The 21,064-nt window shown below is 43.9% G+C and overlaps 1 protein-coding gene and 1 long non-coding RNA gene across 4 annotated transcripts; one reads left to right on the top strand and one right to left on the bottom strand.

Annotated features, from left to right (window-relative positions):
* Window positions 1–3,140: 3,140 nt before the first annotated feature.
* Window positions 3,141–10,972, bottom strand: Nabp1 (nucleic acid binding protein 1). Of its 3 annotated transcripts, XM_063259464.1 has the most exons (7): window positions 10,818–10,933; window positions 10,453–10,639; window positions 10,126–10,264; window positions 7,554–7,649; window positions 5,921–5,996; window positions 5,436–5,502; window positions 3,141–4,444 (listed from the first exon to the last, which is right to left on the bottom strand). In XM_063259464.1, the coding sequence occupies exons 2-7, from the start codon at window positions 10,541–10,543 to the stop codon at window positions 4,275–4,277; spliced, it is 639 nt and encodes a 212-aa protein (XP_063115534.1). In that variant the 5' UTR covers window positions 10,544–10,639; window positions 10,818–10,933; the 3' UTR covers window positions 3,141–4,274. The 3 variants fall into 3 exon arrangements, with proteins under 3 accessions (XP_063115534.1, XP_063115537.1, XP_063115536.1); XM_063259467.1 differs by lacking the exon at window positions 10,453–10,639 and having other exon boundaries at window positions 10,818–10,972; XM_063259466.1 differs by having other exon boundaries at window positions 7,554–7,625; window positions 10,453–10,917.
* Window positions 10,973–10,997: 25 nt separating this feature from the next.
* On the top strand, window positions 10,998–14,105 carry LOC134478338 (uncharacterized). The gene is made up of 2 exons (XR_010050934.1): window positions 10,998–11,811; window positions 12,585–14,105. It is a non-coding gene; the product is annotated as an uncharacterized LOC134478338 (long non-coding RNA).
* Window positions 14,106–21,064: the final 6,959 nt, after the last annotated feature.

The following is a 21,064-nucleotide window of genomic DNA, read 5'->3' as shown; positions in this document are numbered from 1 at the left end:
CCCTATGCAACCAAAAGTTCAGTATTTTCTAGCTTCACATAGGGAACGGAAACAGAAAACACAATTTCAAAGCTAATCCAAACTGCTGAAAGGGAGATCTCAGGGTCAGGGAACAAAGTCATTCCATGCGTTTCAAGTGCAGCTGGCCCAGACAGGTTCTCCCAGGACCAACTAGGTCCAAAGAGTTCATTTACCAACTTCCTAGAGCGTCTCATGAAAGTGGCTTATGAACTAGTTTTACTTAGCATATATCTATTATTCTATATTCAGTGTTTGGACCAAGAAATTATCCTATCCAGATGCACACTGATGACTAAAATACATAAAACCTATTTGAATTCCCATCCAGAAATTTTAAGAGGCGGCTCTAATTTTCAGTAAAGATCAGTAAGCATCAAGTGAGTCTGGTGTGTCAGTGCATTCTCAAGGGAATGACGCTGTTACATTTCAACAGCAAATCTGAGTCTTGAACTGGTTGTTCTAGAAGTTTAGAGAACTGCAATGAAATTGTGTTCTCTGTGTACTGTAACCTTTCAAACATTCTAAGTAACAGCTGAAGTGCTAAAAAGCTCCAGTCTTTCGGGATCTGAAGTGGGAAAATGGTAATTTGCCTAGCTTTCTGGGAGACTGAAGGAACAGGGTTCTAGGTTCAGACCCAGTCCAGGAAATTTAAGGCCCTGGGTTAAATCCCCAGCATCACCAAAAGGGGGCAGGAGGGGGCCTGTCAAAGGCTTGTCAGTGGTACTTTTCTCTAGTGTGTACCTTAGCCTGTGGCCTGTGTTTTGAGAACTATTAATGAACTTAGAAGCCTGGAGTAATTTGGTTACAGTATCTGAATCCACACTCTGGTAAAACATTTCCAGTAGAACAAACTGAGGCAGCTACAGAGTTTATAGTACCTGGAAAGCAAATGCTTCAAGCGCCTCCCTCTCAGTGTAATACCAGGTCAGTGCGTTTTCCAAAGGTCGCAATTAGTACCTGAACTGTTACTCATTACTGCCTTGCCCAACGTGGGGCTGTTTATCACTCCAGCGTCTCCTCGGCTGGAAACCTCACACGCACACAGGTTCCCACCTTTGCCAAGGTCCTCTGCCACTAATGTCCTCACACTGCCCATGCTAGAGGATCACTAACCACCTTTTTCTGCTGAAAATGTTAACCCTTATCTGACAAAGAGAAAAAACCGTATCACTAGAGGTAACTAGCAGTAGTAAGGAATCTCAGGGTTAAAGCCAGGGACAGCGTGTGCTGCACTGGGAGGTGCTCTGCTGACATCGCATTTGTCCCTGAAAACTCCAGTTGCATCAAAGAAATCAAGAGTCACCTGCAGCCCAAACTGTCTCGGAACAAACAGCCATCATATTCACGGCATCAGAAAAGGGAAGTCACGTTAGTACCCAAGCTGGCTGGAAGATCCCTGTACGGTATGTAAACTGGCGTCTGCATCAGCATAGAGCTGTGCGCGCCTCCTGGGAAAACATGTCAGGGCTGCCAAGCGCCTCCCTCACCTTCAGTTTTCATACAGAAACTATAGCTCGCTCCGCTCACATTTGCTTGGTCTCTGCAGCATCACTTTGGCATCACTCAACCAAGCAACTAAACATTCATTTAAAATGGTACAAAATGACAAGGATCAGAATGTGTATCAGGAATATGCTCAAATCAAGGCTGTCCTTGAATTCAGAGGCTATAGGAAAGAGGCAAAATAGGAACCCCCAGGTGTTTAAACATGGTGAGAAAGCACCCTGACACCTTCGGTTCCGTGCTGTCTGGGTTTCAGCTTCCCACTCCAATACGGGACACGTCAAGGGCCTGCCCAGAGCCAGAGAGCCAGCTGTGCTCAGGCTTTGGTGCCCTTCAGAATGGGGCCCAGCTCTTGCAGAGTGCATTGCTGTACGTGTTTTTTGTTTCACTGGACACTGTTTACATTTATTTCAAGGTCGCCAGCTGAAAGCGCCGGGGATGAAGGTGGAAACTTTCTTCCTCTTAACTTCTTGATGAGTGCTGTCCAAGCAGGCCGGTAAGGCAACTTTACCAACTGCAACTCACTCGGCTTTGGTTTTGGAGGCTTCCCTTAAGAAAAAAGAAACTTGTTAATAATAAACCACAGAACAGGGTTAAATTATTAAGGCAAGTGTCAATCACAAAAGTAATGAGTTAATCTCCGTGTGTTAAAGGAGGATGGTCCTTCCACACCAAATTCTTTTTGTTAGGAGGCCGGGGATATAGCTCAGCAGCACAGCGCCTGCCTGGCAAGCACAAGGTCCTCAGTTCGATTCCTGGTACCAAAAAAAGAAAAAAAAGTTGCGAATCTTTTTCTTGCTCTCATTTATCTTAGATGATGTGTGACTGCTTATTATTACCAGAAATCATTCTGATTACTTACTCAGAGGTCCTACACAGCTCCAGAAGCAGCATTCTTCCTCCCATTGCTGCAAAAGCTGAGGTATAGATAACTTCCAAGCCTAGTAACTTTCAGGCATCACGTTACCAGGATGAGGCGAGAAGGTGTCAGGACTGGCAGCTCAGCAGTCCGTTAGTATTTCCACACTGCAAAATTCTTTCAGTCACCTTCCACACTATGTTCCCCACAAATGACTACTAAATATGGTGGTGCCTCTCACTCTAGTTTAACAATGAGGTAATTTGTAGCTTTTTATTCAAAATGCATGTAATCTGAAAAACATCTATTTTGATCCTTCAGTAGCTTTGAGGTATTCTGAAATGTAACAAAGCCAAATTAACTGTAATCATTAATGTATGAACAAAAAACTTCTTCCCCTTAATACAAAAACTCAGAACTACAGTTCACAGATAAACCCTGTAAAGCTCCTATTATTCCGTTTATCCCTTCACACTCTTCCCACAGTGCCTAACACAGGAGCACCTAAGTAGCTGTAAGATACACTGAATCAGACCCCCCCCCCAAAGTCTGGCAAACCTCTGTATTCAAATGCTATGGAAATCCAAACGAGATTGACTTAAAATCATTTTATGACCTGAGGTGGGAAGAAAACTACACAGGTGGGAAGAGAACTCAGCGCTAAGTCACTGCCACGCTGAAGCTGTCCTAACAGAGCAGTCAGATGTACTGGGCTCTCATTCTAAGACGCTGAAAGAGCAAACCCCTGGGAGATCTGTTAACATGAACACAAGTTTTATTCAAGAGGTAATACGTAAAAACATGAATTCTAACAAAGGAAAAGCTTGCAAGTTATCCATCCTACAATAAAAAGTAGAAGTGGTACCACTGATGACACATAAACTGCAACATTTCTGAATAAAGCTGTAATCATTTGAGTCATTTAACTTTTGCAAAATCAAACTATGTTCAAGACCAACAGCACACAGGCGCCCCACTTACAGGAGGTGCCAAGGATTTTCATTTCAGGCTGGGGACCTATCCATACTTAAGATTTGTGACTTGAGACTGAGTATTACTACATGAGTTCAACTTGAATTATCTTCATGATAATGTCTATCTACCACAATTATTTTTTATAATTAGAACAGTGCTGATTGTCATTTTATGTGTACTCCAACTATACTTCAACATGGTAATCTTGAAAATACTCAAGGCCTCAGTTTGTAAGTTCCCTTCAGTGTAATCTATAATGCTAAGTAAGGAACATTAAAGGAACCCTGGCTTTCTTCTAAAAATGACTGGTTACAGTACAGATCACATTCTGTTCCATAATTGTGACAAAGAATCTGTTTCTTGGTAATGAGACAAGAATTCAAGATGATTCGGTCCTTGGAAAGTCTAAATGACAGTCACTCAGTAAAGTCAGTGACACCTGGAGTCACACACACTCAGAAACTGCAACTAGCAATGACTGAGTTTCTGGTTTTTGTTTCTATCTTTTGGTGGTTATTGCTTTAGCCGGCAATATCTGGACTTAAAACACAAGAACATCTCCACTAAGTCTAACTGTCAAATGTTACAAAACTTATACAGAAGACAGACTCATAGAGGCTATAAAGCTGGCGTCTTAAGTAACTCCACCCTAGAAATGGGTGCAGGATTTTTAGAGAGAATATTTAGTAATATTTTGCTCAAAAAATAAATGCCCCTACTCTTCTGAGTGTTCCCATTCTTCACTAGGAGACTGAGCAGCTTAACACTTGCTATAAAATCCAACCACACAAATAAACATCTAAAAGGAAACCAACAAAGAACAGACGTCTTTTCACAGTTAACAATAAATAAAAGTGCAGTAAGTGTTCAAGTAGGGAACGTAGTTTAAAAACTACATGTGACTGTCTGGCATAGGTCATCTCTTAAAGGCTCTCCGAGGATCCCTGCCACTACTTATTGTGGTTGTGACTGTTTGATTATTAGCTGCCGCTGGCAGTTGCGGACTGGCAGGTCCCCGGCCATTGCTTCTACTGGCATATGACAGCTGGTATCTCCTGGATTCAGAGCCAGCTTGAACACCATTGCCTACAAGAGAATACAAAACACCATCACTGTTATGAGAAGCAGCAGAAGTACACCAGTTAGAAGTTCCAGCATATATTATTAATACTGATGGGTATTAGGGGAAAAACACATTTTTATGCTAAAAAGGTCTTTACAAATGTATTGCTACTACATATATCAACTTGATGCTGTTATTGACAGAGAAAAAAAACCAAAAATGGGCAAAAAAATTGGAGATGGAGAAGGGAAAAATAGATGCTGGAGAAGGGAAAAATAGATTACAGGCAGTGTGCTGCCTGTAAAAGTTTTAAAAAGGAAAAAAAAAGGCAAAAAATGTTAACTGCTAACATTGCTGAAATCAAATTACTGTTTCCAAACACACAATGTAAACCTCACCCTTTCCAGGCAGTTTCCCACAATGTGGTATCAACTATGCCAAACCATGTCACTGGGCCACCAAAAATGTCAGTCACAGCTGATAATACACGCAACTTAAGGTATTAATTCATTATTACTCTCCAGATGGATTATTCTGAACACAGAGTCTCAGTGTACCAATCACTGAGAATCACTAGATTATAGAAATTTTATTAAGAAAAAAATAGTATTTCACCTCTTCACAGAGACCACCAAAACTCAGACCTTGTGAATTCCCAGAAATTGACCCAAATATTAAATACAGAATGCTTAATATCCATAAACTGGTTTGCATGTATACCTGCCTTCTAGAATCAGTTTACCTGGATTCTACTTTCTAATAGCTCAGCCTTAGGACTGCTTTCTACCTACAGTCACTGTTTTTTCCTCTTTGAATTTTTTCTTTTTTTTTTTTTTTGAGATGCTGTACAGCTCAGGCTGGTCTCTAACTCAGTGGCTTAAGTGACCCTCCCACCTCAGTTTCTTGAGTAGTTGGGATTACAGATGTGTACACCACCTGATTTCCTCTAGGTCTTTCATAACTCCTTTAATTTCTACACTTTGATTCACAAACATGCAAAATTAAAAATCTTACCCACTGGTCCAAAGGTACCTGTACCCGCATTACTATTCATGGAATTTGTCTTCTGTTCATTGTGGGCCTAAAAAAAAAAAGATTAAGTTCACCACATGAAGCTTTATATGGTTATAAAACTTGTATTACTATTACTTTATCTTCTTGTAATATGAAAATTTGTTTTTAACAAATTTTCTCTTAAAAATCTGAGTCTAACCAGCTGTTGAGTGAGTCAGGGTTGTTTCCCAACCTTCCCCAGCTCCTGTGAGAGCTTCTATTTCCTAACACTGCTGTGTGTGACACAAAGTACTGTATGCCCCATAACCTGTGTAACCATGGCATAACACAGCACCTACAGACTCTCAGACATATGTATACTAAAGACTCCTCTGATAATTGCCTTCACTATACAGGACACCGCAGGGTCAGTCTAATCACAGAATCAAAATATTTGGTCAAATCTGCCTGATCCTAAAAACATGCTGCACATCTTGGTTAGTTACCCCTTTGCTCGGCTGTCCTCGATAATCTGGGTTGGGCTCACTGAAATTTGGCACTTCTGAGTAAACCATACAAAACCTGAAAGAAAATAAAGGACAAATAAAATGACTTCTGAAGTCAATCAACCTTTCTATAGATAACATCCCTGCCTTATGGAAATAATTTAGGTCATGAAAGAATGAACATAGTTTCACCTGCTAATGAACATTATTCATAACAAATACTTTCTAAATAATTATATCCATAAAAAATCCAATATTTGACTATGACACTTAATATGTTCTATTTTGTATTTGAATTTCTTTTTAGTCCTGCAGAATATAAATCATGTCAGAGATCAAGGACTGAGTAACACGTCTTTGTCTGTTTCTCCACACAGGCTGATGCCAGGGAACCTCGCAGGGCTCCAGACAGGTGTCTCCAGCAGTGTGATGGACGTACACTGACCACTCACACGCTCGTCCTGTCCCTCGGGACCCAGCACTGTGCATCTGCAAAGATAATCATCCAAGGTTAAGAGCAGGCTCTGGTGACACTGGCAGACCACTGGCTATCACGATACCACCACCTTATCCTGCAGCTTCGTACAAAGGCTGCTGACAGGATGTGTACCACATTTTCGGGAGGCATTTCCTTAGGGCTTCACCCCACCAATAAGAAACTGGGACCAGTTTGGGGAAATCCTTAACTGACCCTGACAAAGAGCAGTCATTAGGAACTGAGGGACCTCCTGCGATGTTACTGACCTCCATCATGTAAACCCTGGTGTACACAAGGTCAGGACAGGCTTAGTCAGAAAGACCTAAGATCTTTTCAGCACACAACTCCAATAACAATACTCTATGTAAAAACCTTGAGTTTCCGTCTAATGAGAACAATATGCTGGATCAGTTTCTGATCTTTAAAGCTTGCAAAGTTATTAGTAAAAACTCCCTTAGAGCAAGTCTCTCTCCCCCATTACACTGGTGCCATTTGTAGCTTCTCTCTCTAAATATCCTCTTTGTGTGACAGGCATTCATTCACCAATGGCCTGGCCCACAGCTGACACCAAAGGTCTAGACTACATGGAGGGGAGTTACCTTTACACCCCTAGCGAGGATGGCTCCTCCAGGCCAGGGTGGAGATCTTAGCAGGGTAGCAGTGTATGGAAGCTCGCATTGCGGCTGCCTGCACCACACCTAGCCTGCGAATAAACAGAGGACTTCAGTTTTCATGGCCGCAAGTCCTCTTCACAGAGTACAAACTCACTCATGCACAAAGAAAAAGAAAATTTGATTCTATGGCCCAAAACTTATGCCTGCTTTCTATTCTGATTAACCACTGGGAGACTCTACTCCAGGTATCACCGGAAAGGTGCATGTCCCTAACACCTACAGAAATGGTCCTACCAGCATGGTGCCAACTGCTGCTCCTTACTGCTCTTTGCCAGGAAAAACTGACATTACAAGCCACAGGAAGTGGTACTGATAGCTGCTCAACTAGTACCCACTCAGAAGACAAAGCCGTCAAACTGTATAGATATCAAAAAAAGAAAAAAAAAAGGCCAAGGAAGCAGTTTATAGCTTGTACCTACCCATATCCTGCAGACATTAACTGCGACTTACTCCATGATAGGGAATACATTTTAATACTTACTCCCCAATCTTCTGAAGTTCGCCACCTCTCCCAGTATAAAGAGTCAGGCACCCTTTCCACATGGACGCGTACCTAGAGGAAAGAAATACGAGTTTCCTGGAGGGGAGTCAAACTCCAGGCTACAGTGCTGTGAACCGGAAGTGAAGCTGTTTACTACGGTAAATCAAATGTAATACATCCAGCTTTGATTCACTTGCTAAGAAAACTCCACTGCCAAATCATGACACCACTATCTAAGCTATAACCCTAGAAAATAACAAAGCATACATGTACTGTTATAAACGGGTGACATCTTCAGTCAATTAACAAAAGAGCTTTTAACTGCAGAAATGTATGAAGTTATGTTAAGTTTTTCAGCCACAGGATATAGAAAATCAGTACCTTAGTAATTACTCTTACACTCTGCATGGCCTAGACTGATATCAATGTAACAGTTTTCCTTATGCCTCTGCAGGGTACTGCAAATTTGGTAGAATTCAAGCAAACTGCTAAAAAAATTGGGAGCCACCCTTCATCCACCTGCCTTTCCAACTTGGCAACTTTCAATACCAACCAGGCTGAATAACTGTTTACTCTGAAAGTCAGTGTTATAAAATCAGCCTAAGGTTTGGTTTTCAGTGGTTTTTCTGTAACCACCACGGTAACTTGATGACTTAAAATCACATAGCTAAGTAACAACCAAAGACAGCGTTAGTTAGCCTTTTAACATAGGTTAGTTTAAAATTCACTAGTTTTACATTTGTAGTTCTCTTGTTAGTGAGGGTTATTAAAGATGCTATTCACTAATCTCAAGTTACACAAAGTTACTTAGAAAACAAGTACATTAACATTTCACCTCACTAAATATTAATGCACATTTTGGGAAAAATATTCGAACAATTACAACTCAGACATTTAACTGTCAATTAAGGACTGCTGAGATCAGTTTTGAAGGAGCTACAAACACGCCAATATTCCAAATTAACCATCACTTAGATGTTGGGTATGCCTGTTTTCAAAGCTACTTTTCTTATTTAGCCAGAATCTAAAAGTGGTGTGTTCTTCTAAGTAAGGTACACTTATTTCCATTTTACAGAAGTAGCTGCTGAAATATGGAGGTGTATTTACTTCCCAAAGCTACAGGGAAGTGGTAAACAGCTGCTTCCGTTTTGAATTTTTAAAAAGTTGTGATCCTTTCTATCTGTACTCTTCAAATACTATAGCTACTAGGATCAGTTTTTTGACAAATCTTTAAATGGAAATACTACAGAATATGAAATATTTGAAAGGAGATTTTTTAGTGTGTGATAAATATAAATATGTGTGTGTGCGCGCGCATTTGTGTTTTTGAGACAGGACTTTATTATGCAGTTCAGGCTGACCTTGAACTCACTTTGTAGCCCAGGCTGGTTCTGCACTTTCAGTAGTCCTGCCTCAGTCTCCCAAGTGCTGGGATTATAGGCGTGCACCACCATGCCCAGCATAGAGCGTCAAATACTTTTAATCACCAGATCTCTGGGGAAAAGATAATTCTGGGAAAAAGAAAATTTCAATTATGCTAATCCTCACCACACCCACCTGGGTGGAAACTCTCTTTTGTGTAAGTTAAAGATGTGGAAGTTTAAGAGACATAATTACTGTCATAATGACTCAGTGTATGAAAATAAAATGTCTAAGTCCTGACTGTCATTTCCTGCTTTGCTGACTCTCTGCTTCACTTCCTGACTGTGGTAAGGCCTGTGAGATAGCATCAGCCAGCTGTGAGCTCCTCCAGCCAGGCACCTCAGATTCTCAGACCAGCATCAGCTCCACCCACTTTTCCCATAGTTATGATGAATAAATGATGATCCTATTGATCAAAGAAACTTTCGGATTCTATACTCAAGATCTCTTCTTGATCTTTTCCTATAATTTGGGAAATTTCTTATATCAGTCTATCAAACAAAAGCGCTAATTATTTCATAAAGCTGTTAATCTGCCAATTAAATCTTTTAGATGGGCAGGTACCACTGGTGTCCTTCTGCCAAACATTTTCTGGGTGTCATTCGTTGTGGTGACAGTGCACGTGTAACAGGAAACAAGAAATCATTTTCAAGAAATGAGCCTTCCAGGTAGCCGTAACTTTTTCTCAGCATAAATTTGACACTCGCCGAAAATGCTAAATTCTGCAAGTTTACATCCACGTGCACATAATCTAAATAATGCAAGTACGAATAAAACACTGGCAGGTTCTAAAGTCATTAAAAAGGAAATGGAAAAGAACTAAGCACCCTCAATTAAACGACTTATTAAAGAGAAACTATGGACCATATCAATCTATTAAAGACTTGACTCCCACAAGGGTATTTAAACACATGATTTGTTAACTGTGAGAGGGGTGGATCTGGTGCCTGATACTGTCCCCAAACTGTGCAGCACTCCAGCACTGCCAAACAACTCAGAACTTCTTCAACGGCCCCAGAAGTCATAGAACTGCAGAACTTGGGTGGCCTCAGAAGGCACGGAACTTCAGAACTTGGCACTGGGGGAGGAAGGGGGTTCCCGGCCCAGCCCAGGCTGCACTCACACTCCTCCCCCTTCGGTGCACACCTACCCTCGGGTCAACCGGATAATATCCCCGGGCTGTATAAGGCCTCCGATTTCATCCCACACGGAAATAGTGATGCTGCCCGTTTTATCTGCCACTTTGCAAGATCTCACTTCATGGCCGTCTTTGGTTTTGGTCACGCGTCCTGCGAAGAGTGAGAAACCGAGAGGAGGGGTGCGTTAGAGGAGGGGGGCGTCCAGCCGTGCGTCCCACGCCTCCGCAACTGGAAGGTGGGATGGCCGGGCCACGTGGGTGGGGAGGGACGGGGGAGGGGAGCCGCCCAGGACCCGGGCGCGCCGGGGCGCGGTGGGGCGCGCTGCGGACCCCACTTACCTATCTCCAGCACAATAAAGACGATATTTAAGTTTTTCTGTCCGGGCTTAATATCTTTTATGAAAATGGGTAGGTCGCCGAGCCCGTTCATAGCGAGGCAGGTGCGGGGACCGGGGCGGGGGGGCCTGGGGACCGGGGCAGGGGAGGCCAAGTGGCGAGGGCAGTTACTGGGGACCGGGAAGCAACCCTGGCGGCCCCGGGCGGAAGGAAAAAAAGAATATTTCAGAAGAAAAACACGCAGCACTCGCCCAGTTACCCCGCTCCCCAGTGAGAACAGCTAGCGAACAAAAGCCCCCAAAAAAACCAAAGCAGTGCGGGGAACCCTCTGTCCTGAGTCCCCTTCACACACACACTCGGGCGCGCACCCTGTCCCAGTCTGGGAAAGGACCGACTGTGACAGCCGCACAGGAGCGAAGACTCAGCGACCGCACACACCGAGTCCCAAACGCCGACTGCCGATCGCGCTGGAGCGGCGGAGGGACGCCTGGGACGCTCCGCCCATTGTGACGTCACTGAACGTCGGCACGCCCGCCGCCACGCCCGCCGCCACGCCCGCCGCCACGCCCGCCCGGCGAAGGGTCGGGAAACTAAAGGGCGGGGCGACTGACGGCGCCTGTGCGGCTGTTTTGGCTCCTCCCCGGGCTGTCAGAAAGGGCCACGCCCTCTCAACCGTCCAATCCGCTGTCTGCTGGGCCCGCTGCGTGACGTCATCCCCCCCCCGTTCTCCTAGTGTGGCTGGCGTCTCCAGTCACCCCGGACGCGGCTTCTTCCTGTTCCTCCGCGGGGGCGCACCCCCTACCGTTTATCTTGTGGTCACGAGGATCGGTGGCGTTTGGCACTCTGAGGGTACTAAAGTTTGCGGTCGAGTAGGGAACCGTGAGGCTGGCTCGGGGTCACGGAAAAGGGCAGGATGGTGAAGAGATCCGGGGCCGCGAGAGTGGACTTTTGTTTTCGGGCTGGAAGGGAATTTGGGAACGAGTTCAGCTTCTCTGTTTAGGCATTTTTAAGTTGAGATTCAGAAAGAGAGGGTCGTAAAGAGGCAGGTCTTCAACACTGATCAACCACTCGGTTATACTGAGTAGGTAGACTAGAAGTTAGTTCACTTCCTTTGCAGGTTTTTCGGTTTTCCTTCCCCAGTCCCCGCGGGAGTTTTCTCTTAATTTGCACCTATTTTTAATACAACCAAAAGGAATTAATCATACAACAACGTCGAGAGACCCTGCGGCATAACCTGAAGAAAAACGAAAATTTCGTGTACTTGTAGTGAAACGTGGGGTTCAACTATTAGAACAACTGGTTAGCCTTCCTGTGTAACTTAATCACCTGGAAAGTGAAACTAGGATCTCTGCTTTATAGAAGGTGAGATTAGATCCTAATTGACCCCTAGCAAATAGTAGATAAGGGCACAGTATTTAATCCTCATTAATTTTCTGTGTAAAAGAGTAGCCAGGAGGGGGCTGGGGATTTAGCTCAGCGGCGTAAGCACCTGCCTTGCAAGCAGGAGGTGATGAGTTTGATCCCTGGTACCGATTAAAAGTTAAAATAAGTAAATAAATAAATAAAAAGAGTAGCCAGGCATGTTACCGCACTGGGTAATCCCAGCACTTGGAAGGCTGATCTTGCAAATTCAAGACCAGCCTGAACTGATAGACTCTGTCGCCAAAAGACCAAAAAAGAAAGGAAAAAATTTGTGATTGAGTTCTCCCATGAACCTATATAATGAATGTTAATTTTAATCTCCATTTTGTAAGTGAGGAAATTCACCAGAGACAATATATTGAGAAGGGCCAGCCTGAATTTTTGAATCTAGATATTCTTTACCCCAGGGTAGGTAAGCGAACCCTAACTCAAATTGCAGTGGTGGAATTTTTAGGAGTCCAAAATAGATCGAAGAGATAAAATAGCAGCAGAATATATAATACGGCTTTAAAACATCCTCAGGCTAACTGCCCAGTCACGGAAATGTTGGGAAGAATGTCAGAGAATTTTGTTTGTCAAAAGCATGTGTGTGTAATCCCAGCACTCAGGAGGCTGAGGCAGGAAGATAACCACGAATTCAAAGCCAGCTACATAAGGAGACCTACATAAGGAGACCCTGTCTCTAAATTTCTCTTCTTTCTAAATGTTTTTAGATAAACCACCACTTCTAAATATCTGCAGACAAGGAGCATAAGTATATTACTGCCCTAGAAGGTAATTTCAAGAACAATCCCAACATAAATAAAACACGAGATTTTTTTTTTAAACACGAGATATTTTTAAGGAAGCAGAAATTTTCATTTCATAGGCAAGCCCTGAGTGTCAAAGACATTGATTTAATACTGGAATGTGGTATAAGGTAATGTTATGAGATTAATTTCAACATGAAATAAAAACAGCATTTAGCAGGGCTACAGGCCAGCAGCCTTGGCCCCCATCTTCAAATCCAAATAGGAACCTGGAATTTGGGCTGTGGATTTAGCTCAACGGCATAAGCGCCTGCCTTGTCAGCAAATGGTCCTGAGTTCAATCCCTGCTACCGACAAAAAAAAAAAAGGAGAAAATAAAAGAACCTGGGATTCTACAATGGTTGTCTGCAGCTCACTTCCACTGAACTGTCTTCAGAGCTACAGTTTTAAATGTAGGCAAAATATTTGCATAGAAGCTGTTTTTAAACCAGAGCTTGTTAAGGTTTGAAGAGCATTTTTTAAAAGATGAAGACTAGATAAGATAGGAAGCCGATTAAGAATGTGGAACAGACTCGTGGCCAAATTTGGACCAAAAAAAATGTAACCATGCTGAAATCTGGTTTTCTCCAGAAAGAAGATGAGGTAATGCTGCTTAGAACAGTTATACTGGTATTCTATAAAGAGGAACCAGAAAACTTTACAGAAGCGGAAGTGCCCAGCCCAGCCCTGCCTGATTTACCCCTCTTCCAGAACTCAGCTGAACGCCCACTGCCTTCCCTCCTGACTCTGCGGTTCTAAGAAAGGAAATGGCAGCCCTGTGCTTCCTCCTCCAAAACTAAAGACAACCTTGCAAAACCAGAGTGTGGCCAGTGCCAGTGCCAGTGCAGGAGCTCTCCAGCTCCAGTTAGATACTTTCAGCTATTCTCAAGACACTCCTTAAAGATGGTGGCTGATAAAGACAGAACAGGGGATTCAGGAGAACTCTCACTATGCACATAATAAAAATATTTTCTCTCTAATGAAACAAATGTGGCTCAGCCCGCCCATGAGAGCACAGTGATTGCATTGCTGCTTTGTTGGACTATGGGTGAGGTTACTCTTCAGACTTCTTCTAAAGCTGTTTGTTTTGGGCCTTCTTCATTTCTTTTTTTAAAGGCCACAACATAAACTTAGTCTAAGACTCTTGTTTATGCAATGAATCTCAACACCACAATGCTGCTTAAGGTTGCTCAGTGAGACTCAATATACTGCACTACAGAAGGACTTACACCAGAATGTCCTGGACAGAGAAGGTTCTGGTTGTCTGGGTTTTCTTTCATAAAAGCTTTTCAGTAAATTTCCTCCAACGCCCAGAACCCATGCACACTCCAACGTTTTCAAGGTTTCTGGTCTTATCAACTTCATTTTCACTTTGTTTGCACTATCCATCTATTGAAAACTATTACACCGCCAATAAAACAGCTTACCAAGGAATGCTTGATACCAGACCAATGTTTGTGTGGTGAAATGTAACAATAAAAAAATTAATAAGAACCACAGTGTTCTCACAGAGAGATATCCACTGTGTAACATAATGGCACGGTCAATAAAAAACAAAAAAAGGTTTTAATCTTAAAAAGATTTAACTGAAAGCAGTAACCACACAAATCGTGATTACAATGCATTCAAAAGTCCTATTAAGCATTTAAACAGAGAAAGTCACTTTTTAGGACAAATAGCTTGCTTTAAAGAAAATGTCATTGTATCAGTAGGAGGGAGAGTAAATGATTCTTAATGAATTTCGCCTGCTATATTCCAGGAATTTTACACTTATAAGTACTTCACACTTACTGTATTTATAATGTAGGTGAAGTGATTGTTCTCACTTTATAGTAAATTACGGAGCTGGGATTTAAGAACAAATTCGTGTATGTATGCATTTTAAATCCCAGCTCTGTAGATAAAATGAACAACTTTCCACTTGTAAAAACCTTTAAAGTGCATGATGCCTCTAAATGTTTGCCTGAATTTATTTATGAAAAAAAATCCACAATACTACTGCCAGCTGAGCTAGAGACTGCTAAAGCTTTTATTGTTGGGAGGTTAATTTAATTAGAGTAAATATTAATGGTCCACGTCCTTAAAGGGATATTGTAGGAAATTCTACAATTCACATGGAAAAAAGAGAGAAGGTGGAGAAGGCTTTTGTAGAGTCAGAAGTCCTAATGATCTAGGAGATATGGCTAGAATCCTCAAAAAAAGTTACCAGTTTGTTGAGGTTTCCCAGTGACCTATGCAAAGATGAATGAAAAAGGATACAACACAATAGAAGATCAGGGTGAAAACCCAGCTCACCCAACTGCAGATTGCTGTCCTTAATCAGTCCAGAAAAGTGCGTGTGAGTTCATGGCACTGTGTCTGACACACTGGCGTTTGAGTGACTACAGAACCCAGCTTCCACCCGTGCAAGCGCACACACAGCGATAGGTCACCAGGGGAAAACAGAAAACATGCCCACATTCACCCCTAACAGAGAGCATTTCTCACGAACACAGTGGTCCACTCGGAAGGGTGCTTACAGAAAATATGCTTGAACCCATCATTTTGTGTTTAAAAAAAAAAAAAAGAAACAGGAGCCGTTAACAGGATTACCACCTTTACCCCTTAATGAAGTAATGGCTTTCAGGGCAATCACCAAAGGCTGCTAACAGCGTGGAAAAAGAGACAGCTGGTCCACACCAGTGGAATCAGCCTAAGGCCTAAACACTTTTTTGCCTTTTTTTTTTTTTTCTTTTTTCTTTTGATTACCGGGGATGGAACCCACAACCTCGTGCTTCCCAGGCAGGTGCTGTGCCACTGAGCTATATCCCCAGCCCCTCTTAATTTTCTTAAAAAGCTCTCCAAGTTTTAACAATGTATAATCAACTTTGAGAACCACAGCAGATGAAGATATTTATTTTCAAAATAATATTCTTTGTTTTCTACCTATTAATACTCTGGGACCGTGCCCTGTAGTAGGAAGCATACATTTCTTGGGTGTGGGACTGAGTGCGTATTTCAGACTTCTGCTAATGTGTATTATCGAACAGGGAAGTTTGAAGAGATTTATACCCCTTTTCCTTTCCTACAGGTATTAAACATAACCCATTTGTTTATTTGACCCGTTTTTCTTGAACAGTGCATGGTGTGGCAGCGCTGGGGCTGTCTCAGTAAAAAAAATCCCAGACTCCCTGACTTCATAGAGCTTGTAGTGTAAGGGGGTAGACAATAAAATAAATAAAATGTGTGCTAGAAGTGGCAGTGTTACAGATGATGGGTACCAATAAAACAAGGAAGAGGTGCAGGTTCCACAGCCAGAGCTGCAGACAGTGGTCAGGGAAGGTGACACCAGAGTAAAGATACAAAGGTGGGCCCATCGAACCCTACGGCACCTACCTGAGCTTAGGCAGTCCCACACACCTGCCGGGAGGGCACTAGCAGGTCTGGCTTTTTTTGTGCAACCTGTTAGCCTGACTAAAGTCCCTGGACTCCAGGATGGAGGGGAAAAGCAGCGGGATGAAAGCATGGAAATCTACCAAGAGTTGTTGGATTAATCCTCTCACAGTCAGGTGACCCATGCCAGGGTGAGCTGTCACCATGGGGCAGTGTCATCAGCACCTGGATCCACGTGGAAGTTGTACCTAGACTGAATGAGACAGGACAAGAAGACACAGGGGTGACCTCCGAAGTCTTGGTATGCACAGCCAGTGAGAAGCTGTCATCGGTGGAAATGGGGAGATAACTGTGCACAGTAGTTTGTAGAGAGGTAGAAAGACAAGGACAATTTCAGCCACCAAAAGGCCGGAAGAACACAGTAAGGAGAGTGACAGCTGGAGGAGGAATGAATCAGATGTTTCTGGAACAATGGGGCAGGGAAGTAAATCACTGACTGCTGAACGATCAGGGGAGCTCTAACTGCGGATCCACCTTGGGGATCAGCAAAAATGAAGACCACTGGTGACTTTGACGAGCAGTTTTTTTAAGATACGAAAAATGATGACAGTAGCCGAAGGTCATGATGGGGGTGGGGTCAGATTGCTGGAGACACATCCTCAGCCGTGAGTAGGGAGGAGGGACAGGAGCTGGAGCCCTGGCGGGGTGGAGGGGACAGAGACTGATGGCTGCTGGTCCCAGTGCCATAGCCGGATCAGGATCACCAGCATGGAGCTGGGATGGGCAGGAGGCACTAGACTGAAAGCTAAGGAGGAGGTACGAAGTAATGGCAGAGCAGTGGACGAGGGAAACACCTTACGTCCTGGAAGCAGGCTGGCGTCTCACTTGAAGGGCAATCAGCCAGTGTAAAGTTAAGTGCTTATGATTTTGCATCTAACACCACATATGCCCATTACTGAGGGTTGAGGATGGGCTGAGAGTTGGGTGTAACCGGTGTTGCAATCTGACAAGTGATAGTAACCCAGTTTTTTGCAAATCCATTATTTTTCCTATTTTAATTTTTAATTTTTTTTTTTTTTTTTGCTTGAGGTAGGCCTTCCTCATAAAGAGATAGTATCTTCCCACTGTATCATCTCCTTTTTGCTATGGTTAAATTTTTAAATTGTTAATCAGTCACTAAATATAATGTGATGCAAATCTCTAATAAAAGGTACATCAGAAAGTTATTTTCCCCCGTTACCTAGTTTAAAAAATAACACTTCCTCAGATTTGTAGTTTATTTAAAATCTTACCCTTTTTTATCTTAAAAAACCTAGTTCCAAATTATCTTTCACTTTTCACTTACTTTTCACTTACTGATTTCTCTGTCTCCTCTCCGTATATACCATGCTTTAAGTACTGTATATTTATTTCTATTTATAATTCTTTGGCATCTAGTAAGGCAAATGCCAGCTTCCATTCCAGGTTGTATAAAGCTTTTACCAGAATTTTTTCTTTTTCTGAGCCAAGGGTGTCTCCGAAGGCAGGAAAGGAAGTGAGACAGATAGGTGGGAAGTCCTGAGGGCAGCCGTGCCCATGGGTCAGACAGCCAAACCACGAAGGCAGGGCCCCAGAACTGCCGTCTGCAGCAGAGCGGAGGGGACAAGGCAGTGACCCATGGGGTAAACCAGGCAGGAAGCAGTGACAGCTGACTGGCTTCTCCTTCGAGGGGAGTTCCACCGTTAGCAGGGAGAGTATTCCATACACCCCTCTGCTGACCCACCAGCTCAGCTGTCGTGTCCAGGTGGGATAAACAGGAGGGGTGTGGACACCCTGCAGGGTAAGCTTGCAGGCAGACCCTGTGAAAACAGGAGAGATGGGTCCTGTTCGCCAGAGTGAAAAGGGGCAGCGGCCCAGAGAAACAGCAGCAGAAAAACACACAGCTCTGAGCAGAGGCTTGCACTAGATGGAGGCACCTCCCTCTTCCTGTTACAGTCCCGAGGGGAGCAGCCCCGAGGGAGCCCTGCAGGCTCTCGGAGGGCCTCCGCTCCTTGCAGTCATTCAAGAACCCAGATGGCTCCCACCTGCCACTGGGGTGACCACGTGGTCAAAGTGGGGTTGTCCGTGCTCGGAGTACAGAGGGCTCTCACGCAGGTGACTCACAGCCTAAGGTGGAGATGGCCCAGAAGTGACGCAGAACTTCAGCTTAGGCATTTTTTCCACTCACGTCCCCATGACCGCAGCTCGGCCACGTACAGGGTGCACTACGGCTGTTTTTCTTGAACTTGGGCTCAGGGCAGTAAGGACCAGTACCTCGTTAAAAACATTAGCTCTTTTCCCATATGAAAAAGTCTTCATTAGTTTGCCAGGGGCACCACAACAAAATACTAAATATGGGCAGCATGAGCTACAGAAATCTATTTCCTCACCGTTCCACAGCTTAGGAGCCAAAAATCAAGGTGGCAGTAGACTGGGTTTCTGACCACTTCCTTGTTGGCTTGCCAGGAGCCACCACATCACCATGGCTTTACATGCCATTTCCCCTGGGCCCCTGGTCTCTCTGTGTCCAGATTCCTTTCTTACAAGGAAATCCATGCCAGGCATGGGGGTACTCGCCTGCAGTCTCAGCACCTGGGAGGCTGAGGCAGAAGGATCACCACATGCTTGAGGCCAGGTAGGGTACATAGTGAATCCAGGGGCCAGCCTGAATGACATAGTGAGAACCTGTCTCAAAAGCAAAGTAAAAAGGAACTCCACTAGTCATAGTGGATCAGGACAACCCTAACGTCTTAATTTAGAACATATGTTAGCTTAATCACCAATTCAAAGGCCATGTCTCCAAATATAGTCCTGTTCAGAGTCATTGAGGATTTGGGGCTTCAACATACGGATTTTAGGAAGGATGCAGTTCGACTTCCTAACAATATCTTTATTATTGCTGCTGCTTATGAAGGTAATCTTACATTTTTTAAAAAGCAAATTATGCAGGAAAGTGCACATAGAAAGTATCTCATCATCTTAGACCTCATGAAATGGTTCCCAAAGGTAGGGACTGATGGAAATTTCTTGAATGAATGAATGAACAATGGAGTGGTCCATACTACCCCTGAGGAAGTTAGACACTGAAAGGCCAGGCAACTCCTTCAAGATCATTAAACTAGTTGATGAAAGGAAGGCCACAACCCCATTCTACTAATTTCTCATCCAATGTTTCTTCTACTATCCTACTGCCTTTCTTCTTATTATAATAATAATAATTATTACTCTTGAATATTCATTTCCCTAATTTAAATGTTAAAGATAGTTAAAGCTTGTGTATTTCCTTTTAGAACCTAATTAAATTGCTCTTTCAGATTTTTTTTCCTCAGGTATGACCAGCTATGCGAAAAACCTTGTCAAAACTGGGTTAAAACAGCAACTGTTTGCTCTCAGACTCCTGCAGGCTGCTCACCTGGGAGTGGCTCCTGTGGTCTTGTGTGGAAGCACTCATGCGGCTCGGGGCATTCGTCATCGGACAGTGCGCCTGAGGCCAGAGGTCTGAGAAGGTGCATTACTCAGCTTTGTCATCACTGTGACCAAACGCCTGAGAAAAACAACTGAAAGCAGGAAAGATGGATTTTGGCTGGTGCTTTAGAGTTTGCAGCCCAGGGTCAGCTGTCTCCATTGCTTTTCAGCCTGTGCCAGGCAGAAGCGCGGCAGAAGGGCAGGCGGAGGAAAGCTGCTTACCTTAGGGCAGCCGGGAAACAGAGACCAAGAAGCAGCAGGAGAGGAAGGGTTCGGGGACAAGCGGCCATCCATAAGTTCACGTCCTGTTACCCACTCCATTCAGCTGGGCCCACCTTTAAATCCTCACCTCCTCTCAATAGCCATCAAGTTCCAAATAAGTCAAGCAGCAAGCTAATGCGCTGATGAGCTAACAGGATCTAGTCACTTCCAAAAGCGCCATTTTGGGACACAGGATTGGGGAGGGTGGGTGCCATCTTAGTTCCAAAGCCTGCTGGAATCCCTCACTCACAGAGCCAGCTCTGCCCTCGGCACTGGGCACCTGTAGGGTTCTCCATGTGGTCTTTAGGCCCTCTAAGATTCACCAGCCTCACAGCACAATAACCTTAGGCTTCCAAGAGGATAAGGAGAAGCTTCAAGGCCTCTTAAGGCCTGGTTCTAGAACTAACACAATGTCACCTTTGTCTCATCCTGCGGGACAAAGTCCCACTCTGATTCACAGGGTGAAGAGATATCCTCTGCTGCTTCTTTTCAGCTCCTATCTCTGCCTTTTGATTGGAAGATAAAAATTGTTGTTTTGCAAAGAAGCATGTGTGGACACAGAGGACGTGACTCATTGGAGGGCATTACTACAGTGCTTTTCCACAGCTGAGATTTCCCACGGGGTAATAGTCTATGTGTCTGCTTCCCCATTATGCCCGCAAAATGGGGCTCATAGGGTACCAGGCTCTACAGAGGTTACTCAGTAGCTGTCTTCAAAGAGAGGAGAGATCAGGATTTACATTAGAAGGGTTAGGGCCACCTTAAGCTCCTGGCTGAGCTTGACCAAAAAGCCTGGCTCCCACTTCCCTGCCACTGACTTGCACTTAGTCACAAAGCCACAGCCATCAGCAAGGGACATGGGCAAGTGGACTTTATTGCTGGGGGCCGTGTGCCAAGCCTTCAGTCAGTGCCCTGGTATTTCCACGGAGAACAGAGGAGGTATGTGTGCAGATGAAACAGCTACTAGGCAGCTATTGGGGAGCAAAAGCAGAGGGAAATGCAGGTCCAATGCTTTGAATGAGGACATTCATGGATTGAGGAGCAGCCAGGAATCTAGCATCACTAGAAGTGTGTGTCAAGGGGGTGATATTAGATGATGATGACAGCCAGATATCAGAGCATGACAGGGCCTAAGTTGTCTTCATTACTTTTCTCATTGCTGAGACAAAATACCCGACACCCAAAGTTAAGAGGGGAAGGGTTTATTTAACTCAATTTGGCACATGGCAAAGGAGAACAGTTCACGGTGGACAGAACATAGGAGAGCAAGACAGGCCTCTTTCTGCCCC

This window comes from Cavia porcellus, unplaced genomic scaffold (genome assembly GCF_034190915.1).
Source record: "Cavia porcellus strain 051 isolate PalLab524CR breed Dunkin Hartley unplaced genomic scaffold, mCavPor4.1 scaffold_12, whole genome shotgun sequence".
In the NCBI taxonomy this organism is placed as follows: Eukaryota; Metazoa; Chordata; class Mammalia; order Rodentia; family Caviidae; genus Cavia; species Cavia porcellus.
The sequence above is the reverse complement of the archived record's forward strand: the minus strand, read 5'-3'. Positions and strand labels throughout refer to the sequence as shown.

Bases quoted from the DNA above. Each gene is read 5' to 3' on its own strand.
- Nabp1 (XM_063259464.1), bottom strand. From the start codon at position 10,543: ATGAACGGGCTCGGCGACCTACCCATTTTCATAAAAGATATTAAGCCC. The intron at 10,265-10,452 runs GTAAGTGGGGTC...CACTCTTCGCAG, and splicing joins CTTTATTGTGCTGGAGATAG to GACGCGTGACCAAAACCAAA. The intron at 7,650-10,125 runs GTAGGTGTGCAC...ACTCCCCTCCAG, and splicing joins ATTATCCGGTTGACCCGAGG to GAAACTCGTATTTCTTTCCT.